The sequence below is a fragment of the Anastrepha ludens genome, chromosome 6 (assembly GCF_028408465.1).
Source record: "Anastrepha ludens isolate Willacy chromosome 6, idAnaLude1.1, whole genome shotgun sequence".
NCBI lineage: Eukaryota > Metazoa > Arthropoda > Insecta > Diptera > Tephritidae > Anastrepha > Anastrepha ludens.
The window spans coordinates 15,059,149-15,078,333 of record NC_071502.1 but is presented as its reverse complement, the minus strand read 5'-3'; the positions used below and the strand labels follow the sequence as shown (position 1 = coordinate 15,078,333).

Genomic DNA, 19,185 nt, shown 5'->3' with positions numbered 1-19,185 from the left:
CATTTGGTGGACTTTGGAGGTGTTCCGCCGAGGCCACGGCGGCCATTTGGCCGATATTTTGTTCCATATGTAATTGAGCCATACCAATATTATCACAATAAAGAGAAATCAAAAAAATTTATTTTATTCAAAATCAACACCGGGCCTTGAAACTTAACCACCGTTTATTTAAGATTCCACTTCTGAATTTATTTTACACACTCGGAGAGTACTCGTACCAGTAAACCAATAACGCATGATGGAAAGAATAATGAGATGGCGCCTATCGTGGTCCCGTTACTTTGCGCTCAGCGAATTTGACAGCTAGTTACGTGATTTTAGCTCCAGTATGACCAGATTACCATTTTCGTAACTTGATTTAGCATTTTTTTCTTTTTTTTATTTAGTCTCGGAGTTTTAGTTCTTGCTTCATGACATTTTTCTAGCTGTTCTAATTAAAATGTCATGTTTATAATTTTGTAAAATATACATTTTTTAATAATTATTTAAATAATTCACTCAGTTTTATTTAGCTTTACTTTTTTTTAACATCTGGTGGCATTGCCCGCGATTGCAGGTGTTGTTGGTGTTCTTCTGCTTTCGGCAGTCAAATCTCTCTCTCGCTACTGCAGTATTGCCTACCTTTGGATATAAAAACGCACTAAAATTCCTATTCAAAGAAAATAACACAACAAATTTGTATTGAATCATTTAAAGAATTTTGTATGCGTGACAAATTGTCTTTAGAATGTGCGTTTTTCTTAATAAATGTGTTATGCGTATGTACAATTTAATTTATGAGGTTTTTTTGTTAAGCGAGACTCTTTTGTTAAGGGAACGACTTTTTGCTATATTTGAGGTTATGTAACAAGATAAGATACTCATTTTGTAAAACTGTCAGTATGGTTTCTTTAGTATTTTCTGGTATTTTTTTACTTATTTTTACTGTGTGTTTACACCTCTTGATGCCCTATGTCCCACTAAGGATTGATGGCCGGAAGAAACGATTACACCTATATGGTTTTAATCCGCATTCAGTAAATTCAAACGCCTTTTAAAATATGTAAAAAGTGTTCTTAAGAAGAGTTGAGAGAGGGACATTTAATATTCTTCCATAACCTTAAAAGGAGCAAAAAATTAAATTCACACTTTCAAAATATCAAATTTTATAAAAACCAACTAATTTTCATTAGCACTAAAATCTTCTCAGAGTGGCCTTTTTTAACCTTCTTTTGTATAATAATATACAATAGTTTTTTTTAACCTAAAGTTTCGGTAGGTTTAAAATAAAAAAAAAGAAACAAACACGAAACTTCAAAATTTTCGGTATAAACAAGCACTAAATTTATTGCGAAGAGCAAATGGTTGGCAATACTGCACAACTCAGCAAACGTGACGTCACGTACTCTCTGATGGGCGCAATCTTCTTTCTATCATTCTTGCCAATAACGTGCGTTATTATTATTTGTGACTGCTCTCGTGCCTAAATTTGTAAAGACATACCTTTAAGCATTGAATAAGAAGTAAGATAGAGTCACAAGCTCTCATTTTTTGGTATGAATAGATGAAGCAAATGAATATACATGTGTATGTCGGCAACGCGAGAAGAGGACTGCCCTATATTACATGTGCTGGTAAGGCTTTGCGGCGTAATGAGTTCTAGCCATACTCGCTAACGGCGAATCTTACTCGATTACTTTGTTGTTGCTTTCGCATGCAAATTTTTTGTCAAGTTAATCGGGCATAGAGATAGGGAGCGGGGAAATGGCGACTAGAAGAGGCCTGATGCAGTCGGGAGGGTGAGAAGAAAAGGAAGGGAAAATATCGTGAAGAGTTGTAATTGGCGAGAGCGATGCCTTTGTTTGTATACCCAAAAAGGATTGCGACACGAAACAAGTGCCTTGTCGATTTGCATAGGCAAGCACTGAGCAAGCGTACGGTAAACATAAGTACATGCAGATGTGCACAAGAATAACAGAGACAAGATTGCGCCCATCAGAGAGTGCGTGACTTCACATAAGCTGAGTTGTGCAGTGTTGTTCTTCGCAATAAATGCAGTGCTTTTGATACCCAAAATGCAAACAATTTTTACTTTTGTTATTTACGTATGGTGTGAGACCAAAGCAGCAACAAGTCAGACTTTAGAGAGCGAAGGAGTTGCTTCGTTTGGCCGAAAGCGGTCAATTTCCGAACATGGTGTTTTCTGACGAGGAAATTTTTCAAATTCAGCAATTCGTAAACTTCTAATACGATAGGGTTTATTTTACTATTATACGAAAATTTATAATAAAATTATAATTAAAATTAAAAAAGTTTATACGAAATTTGAGTCATTGATTGACCATCAGGAGGCAGCACCCGCCGGCAGGGAAGGTAATCGTTTGGGCCGCTGTAACCGTAGATGGGCGCTCTCCAATCAATTTCATCGAGTCTGACGTCAAGGTAAATGCTAAATATTATCGGGAAAGTATTCTGGAGGTTGCTTTGGAGCTGTGGGCAGACAAACATTTCGGTGATAGACCATGGTCGCCCCAACAGGACTCGGCACCGTCTCACAAAGCTCGAGTGAACCAAGAATGGCTAAAAACAATGTTCCGAAGTTCATAACGCCCACACAACGGCTCTTAAATTCACCAGACGCGAATCCGATAGATTATATCTGTGGGCCATTTTGGAGTGGGAGAACTGAACTAAAAGATTCACCAGTCTCGAGGCGCTGAAAAAAGCCATTGACCGCGAGTAATTTTCCAAAGTAAATATATGACCTTTTTAATTGGTTACATTTCGAGTGCCGGACCCTGTACTTGTTTTTGCATGCTCTCGAATTCGTTTTTCTAATAACTCCGACACTGCCTACGTACACTGAAACGTGCAATTGACTCAAATACTTGGGGTTATGGCTTCATCAGTAACTGAGCAGAGATGTTCCAAATTTGAATACTTCTTTGAAAAACAAATATTTATTTGAGAAACTTTTTTGTAGCAGAAATGTTAACGAAGATTTGTCATAGTTTTTTAGTCAACGCGAATCTGCTAAAGGTGGCGTTGGTAAATCAGCTGATTTGCTTTTTTTTCGCCGTGTTCATGTGGCTGTCAGCTCGGAATGAAAGAAAGCGAATTGATTATTTGTTTTTTAGTTGTCCAATACTTTGCTCAAACGTACTGAACATTGTTGTTGGTATATTGCCACCATCTTTAATGAATGCGTCTTGGCCAAAGTTTAGTAATTTTTTATGTTTCATGAAATTTTTGAAATCCTAGATTGACATTCAGCCTTCAGAGCAAAAATGAAATGGTTTTCGATAAGGTTGATGTAAATGAAAAAATTAAAAAAAAATAAGAACAACAAAATAAAAAATAAGAAATAATTCAAAAAAGTTGTGCTCAGAGCACAACCCAGCACAAGGCAAGGCATTTTCAACTGAAAAGCGCAATTAATTTAAGATAATGCACCAGTGGAAAAATGCAAACAAAGATATCGCAAGATGCAATAAATGATAAGTAAATTTCATATGAAAAGGAGACTCTGGGGTTTTCAACTGACAGTGGGAACCAGTAGTTGCACATAGACATACTTGTCCGTTAAGCCTTCAAGAAACTTACAGAAAATGCCAAAATGGTACAACTCGAAGTAGATACTTTGAAGTCAGATGCACAAAACGACAGTGATGTGGAATCAAAATTATTACCAGAGACAAAGTTAGAAGCTTCGTCACTCGAAGAGCAGACATCAAAAAATCCAAAAAAGGAAGAGGAGAGCGACACCAAAAGGCAGATCGATGCGATTCTGCGCGATATGCCGCTAACCGAAGATGTGAGCTGTGGTTTTTGGATATTTAAAGGCTTGGGCCTTCAAAGGCAAGTGAAACAAAAAAAAATTGATAATAGAAACATAAAAAGTGGTTTGTATGTATAAACAACAAGGTGGCGCAAAATTAAGCAACAAATTTTGTTTTTGAATAACTTGTTTACTAAATAAAAAACAGTGCGTGTAGCGTAGTACACATAACAGAAGTGAAACTTTCAAGGCAGACAAAGAAAGAGGGAGACACCCGAGAGAGAATGAGAGAGAGAGAGAGAGAGAGAGAGAGAAAGAGAAAGAATATATATCTAAATAAATTTACAACATTTGCAGAGAATACAAATAGACAAAATTTACAAAAGACGGAAAAGGTCGACCGTTGTAGGCAAACGCCGGGCACAAACCGTGGCAACAACGCCCACTGCTCCGAGCGTTTATCAATCGCACAAACGCAGCAATTCCAGGACCGCAGCAACGGCACAAATTACCGCAAGGCAATACCAATAAATCCGACGCCGGAATGGTTGCACTTTATAGTACGCACAAGCACTAGCCAGAAATCGGAAATAAGCGGCAAAAAGGAGGCACCAAAAAAAACGCTAAAAAACTTGGGGCCAAAAAACGCCCCAAACAGTAGGCACCAAGGAAATATAACGCTAAAAAGTAGGCACCAAAAATATATTTCCTAAACTTTGCACCAGCAAACAAGCGCCAAAAAGTAGGCAGTGTTATTTCTCACTGGAAATTAGCAACCTCAAGGAAAAACTCAGAAAAAATAGCCTAAAGTGTATCTAAGATATATATAAGGTGTAGCTCTCTCTCTCCTTTACCTCTAAGTTATATCTTTTTTCTCTCTCGCGGAACGAAAATGCCCAAAACGTTGCATGGCCTTGATATTTTACTCTCCATTCTCGCTCGTCCATCGACGCCTAAGAAGTTTCACTTCACAAATAAAATGATTCTGAGTAGTGGAATATTTTGAATATTATTTTGAATATTGCTTGTCGGTTTTTATAATGCAGATGTCTACTTTACAAATGTCAAACATTACTGACCTACAACGCAATTTGCAAAAATTGTAAATCTTCCGATAGGGTGTTTAATTTTGCGCCACCTTGTATCTACATATATAAATTCAGTAATATAGTGATAAGTTTTAACAATTTTTTTTCACATTAATTTGAATTATTTATTTATGAAAATATATTTAATTTTATAGCAAAAAAACTTTGTGCAAAATATTTAAACATTCATCCAATCATGAAAATTTCACACTTTTCACATAACACACACTCTTATGCAACAAACGAACAACATTTTTAATTACCCTATGATCAAAAAGTACCGGAAATGTTTGATTTAAACGAACCGTGCTCTTGGGAACCGGTTCATATTTTTTTCTTATGTTGGTGGGACAGACAGTCAAGAAAGAATATTGAATATAGAATGATGATAACGCGCCATCGCACCGAGCACTATCGGGCAAGCACCGTATTCACCTGACATGGCCCCGTGCAACTTCTTTTTGTTTCCCACGTTGAAGTTACCACTTCGTGGAAGAAGATTTCAGTCGATAGAGGAGATCAAAGAGAAGCGACAAATAAGCTGAAGGTCATCCCTTCGTCGGCCTACCAGGGGTGCATGGAGGACTGGGATAATCGTTGGCTCATATGTGTTGGTTCAGACGGGTCATATTTTGAAGGAGATAAAATAAATTTGCCTGAAATTTAACTCTGTTTTGTTTTATTTAAGCATTCCCGGTATTTTCTGATCATAGGGTATATGAAGAAAAAGCGTAACACCATCAGCAAAAAAAATTGTCAAAAACCAACGAGAATTACTAGCACTTCTAACTAGCCCTCTATTGGATTAAAATATGACTTGCTATAAAATTGCGTATCCACTTTCTTTTTGTGAGTTCTGACTTAAAAAATGCAACCTTTGATGAGAATTTGTCGAATTTTTATAAATCTTGTACAAAGTTTTAATTATTGATTTATATGATATTTGTTATAGAATTAACTCTATTTTTATAAAAAAAAAATTGAGTTAAAAAAATAAATAAATAGTTGAGATTTGTCAATATGTGGTACTATCATAGTTTTGTCTTCATCTTTATATATGTGTGTATGTGTGTCTGCTCTTTCCAATTTAAAGATTCGCCAATCAAACCACCTACGTGCTGCTCTATGGCCTAGTGGGCTGTGTGTTCTCCATGACTTTTGCCTATTTCAATGGCACACTGACGACCATCGAGAAACGCTTTAAGATACCTTCGAAGAATACCGGGGTAATAGTGATTGGCAATAATATTAGTCAAATGCTTGCCTCGGCTGTACTCAGCTACTATGCGGGCAAAGGACATCGACCGCGTTGGATTGGATTTGGTGAGCAAATGCAAATTCAAAACAATACTTAGGAGATTCTACTTCTAATTTATACTACTTATACAGGTAATCCTTCTATAACACGTTAGATAGGTTCCTAAAAAAACCGTGTTTTTTGAAACCGTGTTACATGAGACCCAGTAAGGAGGCTATATTCTAAAAACTTATTAATAAAAATTTTGTATTCCAAATAATACCGTGATGCAATGGTTGGAGCAACGAAGTAGTGTTCGGTGGTAGGAACAGTATTTTAACGTTGGGATGATTTAGTTACCCAAGCTCTTGGATTTGCTTTCCAATATACCGCTAAAGTATTTTCATTTACGCCTTTAAATGCACGAGGAATTAAAGATCTATACACTAGAAAGGGATTTGTCATAAAGGTAGGTAGGCAGGTGAAATGGTTGAAGTGCCAGTCTGGCACCCCTCAAGTAGCACTGAAGTGCCGTTTTGATACCATTATGAAACCTCCAACAGGCAGATATCTACAGCCAACCAGAGCTGTTGATATTATGGAAAAGACTGATGGGACTTAGGTTGGCGCACTGCCCCAGGCTGTCGAAAAAAGGAGCGCCCAGTAACCTTAGTCTTCTAGCTGCCAAACCCGGACATTTACAGGGAAAATTCTGTACAGGCTTCTTCTCTCTACCCGCTGTGGGTACCAGCTTCTGCAATGGGGGTTAAACGGTTACCCTAGCATTTCCGCGTGTGTACCGATCGTTCAGTGACTGGTAAACACAGCTACGAATTTGGAAATTGAATGGCGAGGAGTCCAAAGAACTTTCTGAGTTCTTCGTTTATCGTATTGGGGCCAAAAGGTTTTCGAAATAGCACATGAAGAAATGGAACTCCATCTTTTCTGCGCTTTCCTGAGAAATAATTTGCGCAGTTCCCCTTTAACAACTGTCCGGGGGACGCCGATGACCGGATAGGAGGTCTCTGAGGCCAATTCAGTCCCCTTCCTGGCAAGCTCATCAGCAATTTCATTTCCCTCTATGTTCCTATGTCCTAGAACCCAGGTCAGAGAAATGTTACCTGCACACCCAAGAAATTTGATCTCTTCTTTACATGAGTTTACTAAATTCGTTCTGCACCATGGTGTCGTCAGAGCCTTAATCACGGCTGGACTATCGGAGAAAAGCATTATGCATGCCTGCAAGATCGCAAAGACTTCTGCTTGAAAAACACTAGCAGTGTTCGGCAGTTTAAAGGAGATAGATAAATTGGCTGATTTTGAGAAAACCCCTGCTCCGACTCCCGATTCCATCTTGGAACCGTCCGTGAAGACAGAGGTGCAAGCTTCGGTGCAGATTTTCCCCTCGATCCAATTCTGCCTATTTGGAAAGATTGCTCTAGCACGACCCTCAAACTCAAGTTTGTGGATAGAGAGATCATCTGTTCGTAGTTCGGAGAATTACGGTGTTAACTGCCCGAAAACGATACCATGACCCTTGAGAGATTGTCTCCTTCCCAGCAAACCAGGCATCTATACGTTAAAATTGGCAAAACCACTGCGTTGTACGTCCACAGCACGACCTGTGGCTTGCGTCCCCATGTTTTACCGATAAAGATTTGCAGGAGTAGAAGGCTATACTGGCCTTCTTTACCCGATTTTCAATATGTAGCTTCCAATGGTGTTTGGAGTCAAGTATCACTCCAAGATACCTAACTTCTGATGGAAACGGGAGAACGTGGTTGTTTAATTTGGGAAGTCGAAAGGGTGGAGGTTTAAATTTTCTGGTAAATAGCACCAGCTCCGTTTTGTCAGAGTTGACTCGGAGGCCACAAGTGGTTGAGTTCCAGCGATTGAGTTCCAAAATCTCAGCCATGACTGGGGGAAACGGTTCCGATACCATCAGACCAAGTCTTCGGCTTATGCTACTACCTTAACCCCACCCTTATTTAGCATTATCAGAACTTCGTCTATTACAACTAGCCAAAGTAGGGGCGAAAGGATTGCGTTGTAAAGGTTCTACTGGGCATTTTTTTCCACCAAAGCCCAGTCTCGTCGGCATTGAAAACTTGATCTGTGTATCCTCTGGTGTATTTTCTGGATACGTCCTAGCGGCTTCATGATCAGCCGACGCAGATTCTCCTTGGAGTCGTATGTTACGAATTGCAAAATGCATTTTCAACTTTTCGAACCAACCTTTACTTGCCACAAAATCTGGGTTCACAGAGGATTCGCCTTATTTATTTATTTATTTTATTCTTTAAGATGTTTGTAAATGTTAAGTGCTTTTTGTTTGATGATATTGCTACTTAGAGAATTTTTTTCTTGACAACAATCATCAATCCAAATACCTTTTCCATTTTTTCAATTATTGACGCCCAGGGCGAGCTCCACGTTTTGCGGATGTCAATGACGCTGCAGCAACTGCAACTGTTGCTTCATTCAAATTAAGGCCTTTTCCAATGCGAGATGCTTTTCTCGCTTCAAAAGACGATCAAAGATTTGTATCTTTACTTCTAAAAAAATTACTTTCCTCTTGAACGTGGTTGTTTTATCTTTCCCGGACATGGCTTGGCACAGAAACTTGGTGTTAAAAAGTTATTCTTTAGCACACCGGTGCTCGAAGCAGACTGCCGATCAGCAGCATAAGACACTTTTTTCAGGCCACGAAGATGAAAAGAAATAATTTCCCTAACATTCACTGAGATAGAAATGTATAAAAGCTCAGGGGCAACGGTGCATCTTTAAGATGGCAAGCCTCGCTCCGGCTATATAAGTACAGTACTTTACAAAGGTTTTTGCAATTTTCTCATCGAGCTATAGCGAAACCCTGTTATAAGATACCGTGTTGAAGGAAGGTTACCTGTTCTTTATTTACTAAATTTTATACTTCTACTCCGCATTCCCTCTCCCAGGCATCATGACAATTGTCGCCTTCTGCATACTAACCGCAACACCGCACTTTCTTTATGGGCCCGGCGAAGATGCACTCGCACTAACTACCGATTTTGGTGGCATCGCCGATGAGAATGCAACATTGGAGACTTTGAACCGTCACCGCACAATGACATTATGCCGCGACCGCAGCAATGAGACCGCTTGCATGGTAGAGGAAAGTAATTTGGCACCACAGGTGGTGCTCTTCCTCGCTGAAATCGTGTCTGGCATAGGCGGTGCGCTTTACTATACACTCGGCATAGCCTACATGGATGATAATACGAAGAAGTCCAAAACACCAGCATTGTTGAGTGAGTACACACACAAGAGGTTTCCGCTTGGGTTGTTGGTGTTGTTATCGCATCAATTGCGCCAATTACGAGTGAGTGATGATTTCGCAAGAAATGCGCTACGTGTATTTAATATCAGCTTAAGGTTATATATTTTAAGATTATATGGAACTTTATGGTTGTGCGATAGTGCAAACGGCAATAATACATGAATTGAGAGCACCTTTGGCTCCTCAACGGTGTGCAGCACACACTTCACTTTAAAATAATGCATAATTAAACAAATATTTACTTTTATCTCATTTCACCGCTCACACACTTTAGGTTTCTCCTATTTTATCCACATGCTGGGACCCGCAATAGGCTACGCCTTGGCCTCATTTTGTTTGCGTATCTACATTGCACCAGAATTGCATCCAGTCATCAACAACAACGATCCACGTTGGTTGGGCGCCTGGTGGTTGGGTTGGCTGTTGCTGGGTTCTGTGCTCTTCATTTGTGGCACACTTTTTGCTATGCTACCGAAAGAGTTGCCACGTGCGAAGGCGCGCAGACTTGTAGAAGAACGTAAACGCCGGGCGGGTAATGCGTTGCAAGCTGATGCGTCTGTTGAGGCCGAGGTACAGGAAACCTCTTTGCGCGACATGTTTGTTACTTTCAAGCGCATCGTGCAGAATAAGACGTTGATGTGCAATAATATTTCGTCGATATTCTATTACTTCGGCTATATGCCTTACTGGATTTTTACACCCAAATACATAGAGATACAATATCGACAATCGGCAGCCACTTCCAGGTGAGCGCATAGGAAATATTTTGATTCTTGCTTTCTTTCTATAAAGTACAGTAACTGGGTATTGAATTATGATCGATGTTGAAAAGTAAAAGAGAACTTGAACTTTAATGGTTGAGGAAAATCAAAGTGATTGTGATTATTGGAATATGTGTGCGCCTTAATATTTTTTTTTTCTTTTGGTGGGTGAGGTGGGCTTCATAATGCCTTCGCACTTACAGCGACCGTCGTCTACTGCTTTCCTGCTATAGGCTCGTCTTCTTATGTCTCTATCTGTGCGGCTTCGCTTTGTTGCACAGTGTCGAGGTCAATCTTTTTTTTCCGTAGTACGTTCTCGATGCATTATTTACCGCGTTCCAGCTGTCCTCGCGTTCGAGCATTTTGCTGAATATGTTGCTCGGTGCGATGTCGTCAGAACATTTGTTTCCCCAGCGGGTCGGGGAAAAGAATCCATCCGCGGAAAGGCATACCTGTCGTAAGAGGCGACTAAAATCCGGCAGGACAGGAAGGGCCTCGGCTCGAAAGGCCTAATATACCCTAAGTACCTCCAGCGGCATGGCTGTAAAGCTCATCAGGATCAAAACTAGTAAGATCCTGATGACGGTATACTGGAAAATATTCTTAGATTAGGAAGTATATGGGCTGGTGAAAGTAGTATTTTATCATCTCAGTACAGGAGGGAGACACCTCACCGAAATGGCTGATAGGCTAATGCTACCCGCCCCGTTAAAACTTTGTCAAGCCTGCGGGTACGTTCCTTACTCGTCACCATTAAGTTGGTGGTGCAGGCTCATTTGAGAAATCCTGACTAGTTCCCGTCCTGGCTCTGAACTCTATTGCCCATGAAGCGTAGAGTCAACCCTCGCATGGCCTCCCTGCTCGCATAGATAACCATGGGGACACTTAGGTAAACTGCACTATCCTTACAGCGGCCTGAAGTCGGAACTCAAAAGAATTTACTATGAAAAAAAACAGAAAACAACTAAGACATCATCACACGAGAACAGTCGCTAGTCGCTAATTATGAATATTTCAGCAACAACAACAACAATATAATACGAGCAGTTAATACAAGGTTGTCTTTTTAGCGCCAGGAAATTTAAATATCAAAATTTTTGGCTTCGGTACTTAAAATAACATCCGCGATGTATCGGAAATTTAGTTTATAGTTAGACATTTACCAAATGGGTCGTTGAGAAATTTTATGTAAAAACGTTCGAAAACGAATAGCTAGACGAAGGCATAATGTCCATTGGCCGCCTAGAAGCTGGGGTTAGGTTAGGTTAGGTTAGGTTGAAGCGGTTGTCGTGTGGGACACACTCAGGCTCATAGCCCATTGTGATGCCGCGTGGAGAGCTTGTCCCTATCTCTTCTAAAACTAGTGGGTGCTTTTCAAAAATTTTAGAATATCTCTGATTTCTGTAGAACTGAGATCTTGCAACTCATTAAAAAATTGTTTGCTCAGAATAGTAAAACTGCGTCTGGATAGAGCAGGACAGTGGCACAGTAGGTGCGAGATTGTCTCTTCCTCGTCCTCATCTAGACATCTTCTACAGAAGTCATGTGTTTGCACACCCATCCTTTGGGCGGGTATACCTATTAGGCAGTGCCCTGTTATGACTGAAATCAATGTGCTAAGACTGTGCTTATTTTGGCTTAGCAGAGATTCTGTGCGTTTAGCATTTAGAGTCGGCCACAGTTGACGGGCGATTTTGCAGGTGGCTTCATTACGCCATCTTTCGTTTGCTTTCCTTACAGTTTCTTGAAGGATGAGTAGCTTATATGTTTGTAAGAGTATTCCTATTATCAATGTACTCATCGGTCAATTTAGTGCCGAGTCTCGCTAGTCTATCGGCTCTACAGTTACTCTCAATGTCGCGATGGCCAGGGACCCATGTTACCTTTAGGTGAAATGACTCAGCCAGCTCGTTAAAGATGTGCGGCATTTCATGGCTACCTTAGAGGTTGTCGACTGTTTTGTGAGGGGTTTTATCGCCGCTTAGCTATCAGTGAAAATGTAGATATAATTTCCGGATATCGCATCACACTGTACCAGTGTCGCGGCTTTTATTATTGCCATCTGTTCAGTCTGAAAGACACTACAGTAGACGGGGAGCCGAAAACTGAAGGAAATACCCAGATGTTCAGAATATACACCTCCGCCCACCCTGCCCTCGAGCTTTAAGAAATCTGTGTATACATGGATCGACTCGCCTCGTCTCACATCATTCCCACTCTTCCCTTGAGGGTAGGAGGGTCGTAAAGCTGGGGTTTGATTTAATACACTTTTTTTGTGGGGCGCTCATTATCTGTTAGCTGTCACCCTTCAGCGACGGCTCAAAAGCTGTAGTCATCGATCATAATTTAGTGACCAGGAACTCTATAACCAAATTACGAAATTTTATATATGTTCTCAGCATGGTGACGGGAACAGTAGCGTTGGCCTTTTCCGCGCTTGGCGTATTAATTTCCGGCTTAGTTATATCCAAATTCAAACCCAGAGCTCGCTATATGGCGGCTTGGAATGTGCTCGTCGGCCTTCTTACTGTGGTTGGCTGTATTGCATATGCATTTATCGGCTGCCCAGCTAATGAGCACTCGATGATTGTCAATATACCAGAGAGGTAACGTTTTTGAAATTCCTTAAAGTTTACCTAATTTCAATTTTATTACTTTCAGTGGGCCAGACCTCACTGCTACTTGCAATTCCGCCTGTTATTGTGATTATGTGCAATTTTCACCGGTTTGTGGTGAAAACAATATGACTTATATATCACCGTGTCACGCCGGGTGCAAGGAGGAAATACTCGAGGCGGGTGGTAAAAAGGTGAGTCATTGGTGTGGCTGAAGGAATAGGAGCGTGTTGTACTGCAGATAACCGAGTAGTTTGCATAGACTCTGATTTTTACTTAACACTTTCGAAATTTATATAGCGTCAGGTTTGCAAGATATTCTAGGTCTTCGAGGTAAAAAAAAACGAATTTTGGTTATATTTGAGGTTATGTAACATTACGAGATATTCTTTTTAAAAGTCGTAATAGTCAAAGTACCTCAAAGCACTCAAGAAAACAGCACATCTTTGAGCTAAACCAATTTAATTTGCAGCGTTTGGTGAACTCTAAAGAAAAGAATATGTGGCAAAGTACAGTAAATTAAACTCACGATACTCCGAGATTAAAAAAAAATATTTTTATATGCACAAGCCAACACTCTTCGCATCATAGTAGATAATCAGTTGAGTTACGCTCACCGCTTTGCATGCTGTTCGTCGACTTCAAGAAATAATTCGACACAATCCAACGAGACTCAATATGGCTGGAGTTGAGCAGCCTCATCCGCCTCACCGCAGCCTTTTACGAGAACTCCGAACTCGCAGTGCTTCACAACGGCAACATCAGCGGCCCATTCACCACCAAAGCAGGAGTAAGGCGATCTTAAAAGCTTCTGTAAGCCACCGTATTTTCTGGTATAACTTTTGGGCGTTGTTCCTATTGGCCAGCACCTCAAGCTCCTCGAACTCACGTATTTCGGTCCCTAATTTTTTCTGTCTGATTATACGTTCCTCTTCTTTTTTATCTCTCGGTAGCGATCCTACATAACTCGCGTTGCGAACGATCACAGGGTCCCGGGGAAGTCGATCGCCCTCTGTCCGTTACCGGATGTTTCGTTATGCAGGCTGAATTTTCCGATTGTGGGATCGAAATTTCCCTCCATGCCCACCCTGGCGTGGAAGTCGCCAAGCACGATTTTTATGTCGTGGCGGTGGTAGCGTTCATAGGAACGTTTCAGGCGCTCATAGAAAGAGTCTTTGGGCGCGAGATGTTGAAGAATTACGCTTTGATGCAGATTATCGCAAGACGCTCGTCCACCGGAGTGAACGACAGTACTTGGCAACGAAGTCCCTCTACCACAACAACTCCAATTTTTTTTTTTTATTGAAACGTTATAAATATTTAAATACATTTCATTCTATTACACCTAGTTCACAACTATCAAGTAATATTATTTTATTAAATTCAACGGTATTTACAGGAAATACGTATAAAACTGGAAGACAGCTGACAGAAATTTACATATATTTGTCAGTCATCAAAACTTCTGGAACAAGATCATTTGGTTTTTTTCGTTTAAGTCTCCGGAATTGGTCATCTAAATAGGCAAGTCGCCGAGCATCCGGGTTCCTATGTTTTTCGAGCCTTTCGGCATGAGCTACAGCGTAATGTTTGACAACTTCTCATACTAATGTCATCTTTAGGTCACGATGTAAATCAGTGTTCCTCACATACTATGGTGCGTTTACTGCGTTCTTTAGGAACTTGTTTTGAAATCGTTGTATTTTTTCGATATGAGTTTGTTTGACACAGCCCCATAGCTGTATACCATAAGTCCACACAGGTTTAAATACTTGTTTATAAATTAAAAGTTTATTTTGTATGGAAAAAGGAGACCTTCCTCCAGTAAGCCAGTTTAATTTTTGCATTTTGAGGTTTAATTCCACGTGTTTTATTTTAACGTGCTCTTTCCAGCATAGTTTGGCATCAAGCGTCATCCCTAAGTACTTCGCCGTATTGGAGTAAGGAATTTTCGTGCCAGAAATATACACAGGATGATATTGAATTTTTTTTTTGTAAAATCCACATGAAGTGACTTGGCTTCATTAAGTTTTATACGCCACTTTGTCCATTCGGTGATTTTGTTAACATCTTCCTGAAGTCTGCGAGAGGACTGTGTCTCATCGTCTCCAATTGCTAAAATGCACGTATCGTCAGCAAAGGTAGCTATAGTGCTAGTCTCAGAGACCGGCAGGTCAGATGTGAAAAGCACGTAAAGTATAGGGCCAAGGATACTGCCTTGTGGAACCCCGGCTTTAATTCGCTTTAGGCTTGAATAAGTGCTATCGCACTTAATCCTGAAATATCTGTTATTTAGATACGAAGTAAATAGGTCCGTCATGCCATACTTTGTCGGCACACTTTTTTCTTTTCAATTGCCTCTTCTATCACATTTGTGATCCTATGCACTTGTTCGATTGTTAAGTGCTTTGCTCGAAATCCGAACTGGTGGGTAGGAATAAGGCGTTTGTTTTCAATCAAAGGCTTTAACCGCTGCAGAATTATTTTTTCGAGTAGTTTGGACATTATAGGTAGCAAGGAAATTGGACGGTATGATGACACTTCTTGAGGACTTTTGCCAGGTTTTGGTATCATTATTACCTCTGAAATTTTCCAGTACGTTGGCACATATTTTAGCTTAAGGCATGCATTTATAATTTTTGTTAGCTTAATCAATGTTTTTTGAGGATTATTATTTAAGGTTTCAGCGGTGATAAGATCGAAGACAAACAGAATTGGTTTTCAGCTTGATGAATATCTGTAAGCAATGGCGCATGAACACAACAACTCCAATGAGCTCCTTTACGTGACAGCTGTAGCAGACGTCGCATGGTCCTATGTTTTTCTTGCCTTGCCCCGTCCATCGCATCTCTTCAATGACAGTGACGTCAGCCTTTACTCTCACGAGGGCAGCAACCTGCCGGGCAGGGGCATCTCGAACGTGTATTCGAAAGCTACCCAGAAGATACTTGGGCTAAACCCGGAAGTTGTGATCTGCTTGAACCATATGTAGAAGAATCGTGCCGGCCACTCCAATCACTTTTTCGAAAAAAAATTCTTCGGCAATCAATTCTAAAGTGCGTATGCCTCTGATCGCTCGTCCTGTTAATTTAAACTTGTATGCAAAATATAGGGTTTTCCAATAACAGGTGTTATTTAAATATATAAAAGGGTATCGACAGATGATTTATGATGTTTTATGGCCGGAATTGCGTGGTATTGATCTGGACAACGTTTATTTTCAGCAAGACGGCGCTACGTGCCACACAAGCAACGAAACCATTGATCTTTTACGGGAAAAGTTTCCGGACCGCGATATCTCTCGAAGAGGTGATCACAGTTGGCCACCGAGATTTTGTGATTTAACACCTTGTGACTTTTTTCTTTGAGACCTCGTAAAAGAGCAGGTCTACGCCAACAGCACAGGGTGGATTCAAGACCTCAAAGATGGAATTCGTGAGGCTATCGAGGACATAGGGCAGCCACTTTGCAATTCGGTTATGGAAAATTTCATGAAAAGGATATTGTCCTGTAAGCGTGGTCGTGTTTGTCACTTGCCTGATGTTTTTTTCCACCATTAACGGCATACCTTCCTCTTTATAATGAAATAAACATCCCAGCATTTATATTAAAAAATAGCTATTTTCTTTGAGTATCAAAATAACACCTCTTATTTGAAAACCCTTTATGTGCAATTTTAGCTTTACAACGATTGCAGTTGCATTCCTAAGCACCGGAAGCTGAGACGCGAAGAGCGCGAATTGTCAGAATTCCTAAATATAACAGAAACTACTTTAGACAGCTTGAATGCGACAATGCTTGAAGCAACAACAACAACAACAACCTCCTTTGTGGCCAGTACATTTGCAAGCATTTCGTCGGCCACCGAAACACCCAGCAACTTAGCACAACTATTTACAACACCAACAACCAAACAATCAATTGTAAGAATCATTTAATTTCACTCGCTCATAATTTTCAAATTTTGTTTTTTTGCGCTCCGTATAAAGTCATCAATAGGGGGCCAAGCCACACCTGGCGCCTGTCCAGTTGACTGCTTCACCCAATTTGTTATTTTTTTGTCAGTTATGTGTGGTTTGAAGTTCATCGGCGCCACTGGACGCACGTCGAATTTCTTGGTTACGGTGCGTTGTGTGCCGGAGAAAGATAAAACTGTGGCTATGGGTTTTGGAATGATGATGGCCTGTATGCTAACCTTCATACCAAGTCCGATTTTCTTCGGTTGGCTATTGGATCGCATGTGCCTGGTGTGGGGCAAGACATGCACCAATAAGGGCAACTGTTGGCTCTACGACCCATACGCATTGAGGTTAGTTTTTGTGTGTGTTTTTAACAATAATAATAATTTTGTTTATGTATAATTTTAGGTACATACTAAATTTCACTGCTGCGGCTTTCATATTCGTTGGCACTGTTTTTGATTGCGGTGTTTGGTACCTGGTGAAAAATCTGAAAATTTTCGACGATGAAATACAGGAAAATGATAAAGAAACTAAGCAAGAAGAAGAGTTGAAAACTTTCGAGGGAAAAGCTTGAAAGCAAAAATAGTACATACATACTCACATGGATGTGTTTAGAATTTTATATATATTTTTTTAAAATTTAACGTAATAAATTTCTATGTTAAAAAGGAGAAATAAATTAATCATACAAGAAATGTGTGTAGATCCTTTTTCTTGAAGAAGTAAAATCAATAATATTTGGCTAATAGGTAATTTTGTCCTACAGCTAACCACATACTGAGGTACAGTTGCACCGTAAAAAACTGTGAAGAAGTTAAAATGGCCCAACTGATCTTTATTAGTGAATTACCTCATCCTCTAGAGGATCTCATTAGCACCCACTTTCCAGGCTGTGTTGATGTTAGCAAAACCGATCCAGCCAGGTTGACAATGGAATTCACTAAAACAGACGCAATTACCCACGAAAGACTGGGTTGGGCATCCAATTCATTTGGACTTTCAGCAGTGTTGATAAGAAATTGTACGGCCTTGCTATATCCCCTGAAAGTTTATGCAACAAATCTTTATCGTTGGAAAGTTTCATTGACGCCTGGAAGCTCTCTACTCTGTTTCTCCCTCTATCTCTCTCTCTATCCCGTTACGCCCTCTTTAAAAGTGACAACGACTAGAACGACTATTTCCAAAATTTTGGATTTCGCAGTCAATACAAAACTTAATCTTTAATTTGCTCAAATCAGCATGGGTTTGTTGCCAACAAATTTGCAGTATCAAAAATGGCTGTTTTTAGGGAATACTGCATTCATTCATTCGGCTTCACTTTCAGGTCTACTGTATTTACACTGACTTCTCGAAAGCCTTTCACAAAGTTTCTCATCTTCTTCTTTCTTAATTAAAAAATTAGCTTGTTTGGCTTTCATTCTGCTTTTCTGAAATGGATAAACTCTTATTTGTGCAATAGTCGTTGTGTTCTAACAATTGATGGTAGCCCTCGCCACACGAAACTCGTACTCAATTTTATAAAGAGATACAAGGTTATCTTCCTGTCTAGGGAAGAGTAAAGTAGAGAGACATTCAAGTCAAAAGTCCTAATAGAGTGTAACGATGCACTCAACAAACTGGCCATTCATAATCAGGTCTCACTGATTTGGGTAGCAGGACATGAGGGACATGAATGAAACAAGAAGGCAGACATTTATTATTGGGCCAACCACATTTTTCAGCTTTAACAAAAATAATATAAAACTGGAAACCAAAAAATGGATCCAAACTAAAATCAAGGACCATTGAAACAGCACAAGCGTCCTTAATCATTCCGAAAAGTTTTTGAACTTGAATGCCAAGAAAGCAAAATCTTCTCTAACCCTAGACAAAAAGGGCCTCAGATTACTCTGTGGAGCACTTAAAGGTCACTTTGCCTAAATAACCACAGTAGGGTTATCTAGTACAAGATCGTGTAAGTTCTGCTGTGATGACGAGGAGTCCATGAAACACTTAGTCACCAACTGTGAGGCATTTAGGCTACAGGAGACACAGAACCCTGGGCTCATACCTACTAGAGGAGGAAGTCCTACAATTGCTCCCTCCTAAGAAGCTGGTTCGATTCCTCGGCATACTAAATAATTATAATTAAGTAATTAGGGGCGCACAATAGATCAATTTGGTTGCAGTGCATAAAAGCCTTAGCCTAACCCGTGCAACCATTACCATCTTATAGGTCTCTTATTTTATTTGAATTTAAAAGTGGTGAGGTGACCGTCGAGGTAATTTTCGTGTTACTAAACTAAGATTAAAACAAGTATGAGTAAAATTTTAACTTTTTCCAATGAAAACTGTGTATTTCTATGTCTTAAAGCAAAAACTGCTACAGTTAAATTTTTTTTTTTTGTTTTGCAAAAATCCACAGACTTAGTAATAAACATAAAATATTCAATAATCCAAATCGAATGTT

General features: G+C 39.9%; 1 protein-coding gene across 1 annotated transcript; it reads left to right on the top strand.

Annotated features, from left to right (window-relative positions):
- Positions 1-3,537: 3,537 nt before the first annotated feature.
- On the top strand, positions 3,538-17,417 carry LOC128867831 (solute carrier organic anion transporter family member 74D-like). Its single transcript, XM_054109374.1, has 9 exons — positions 3,538-3,837; positions 5,939-6,168; positions 9,037-9,369; positions 9,673-10,144; positions 12,559-12,765; positions 12,821-12,968; positions 16,455-16,697; positions 16,764-17,083; positions 17,142-17,417. The coding sequence occupies exons 1-9, from the start codon at positions 3,596-3,598 to the stop codon at positions 17,308-17,310; spliced, it is 2,364 nt and encodes a 787-aa protein (XP_053965349.1). The 5' UTR covers positions 3,538-3,595; the 3' UTR covers positions 17,311-17,417.
- Positions 17,418-19,185: the final 1,768 nt, after the last annotated feature.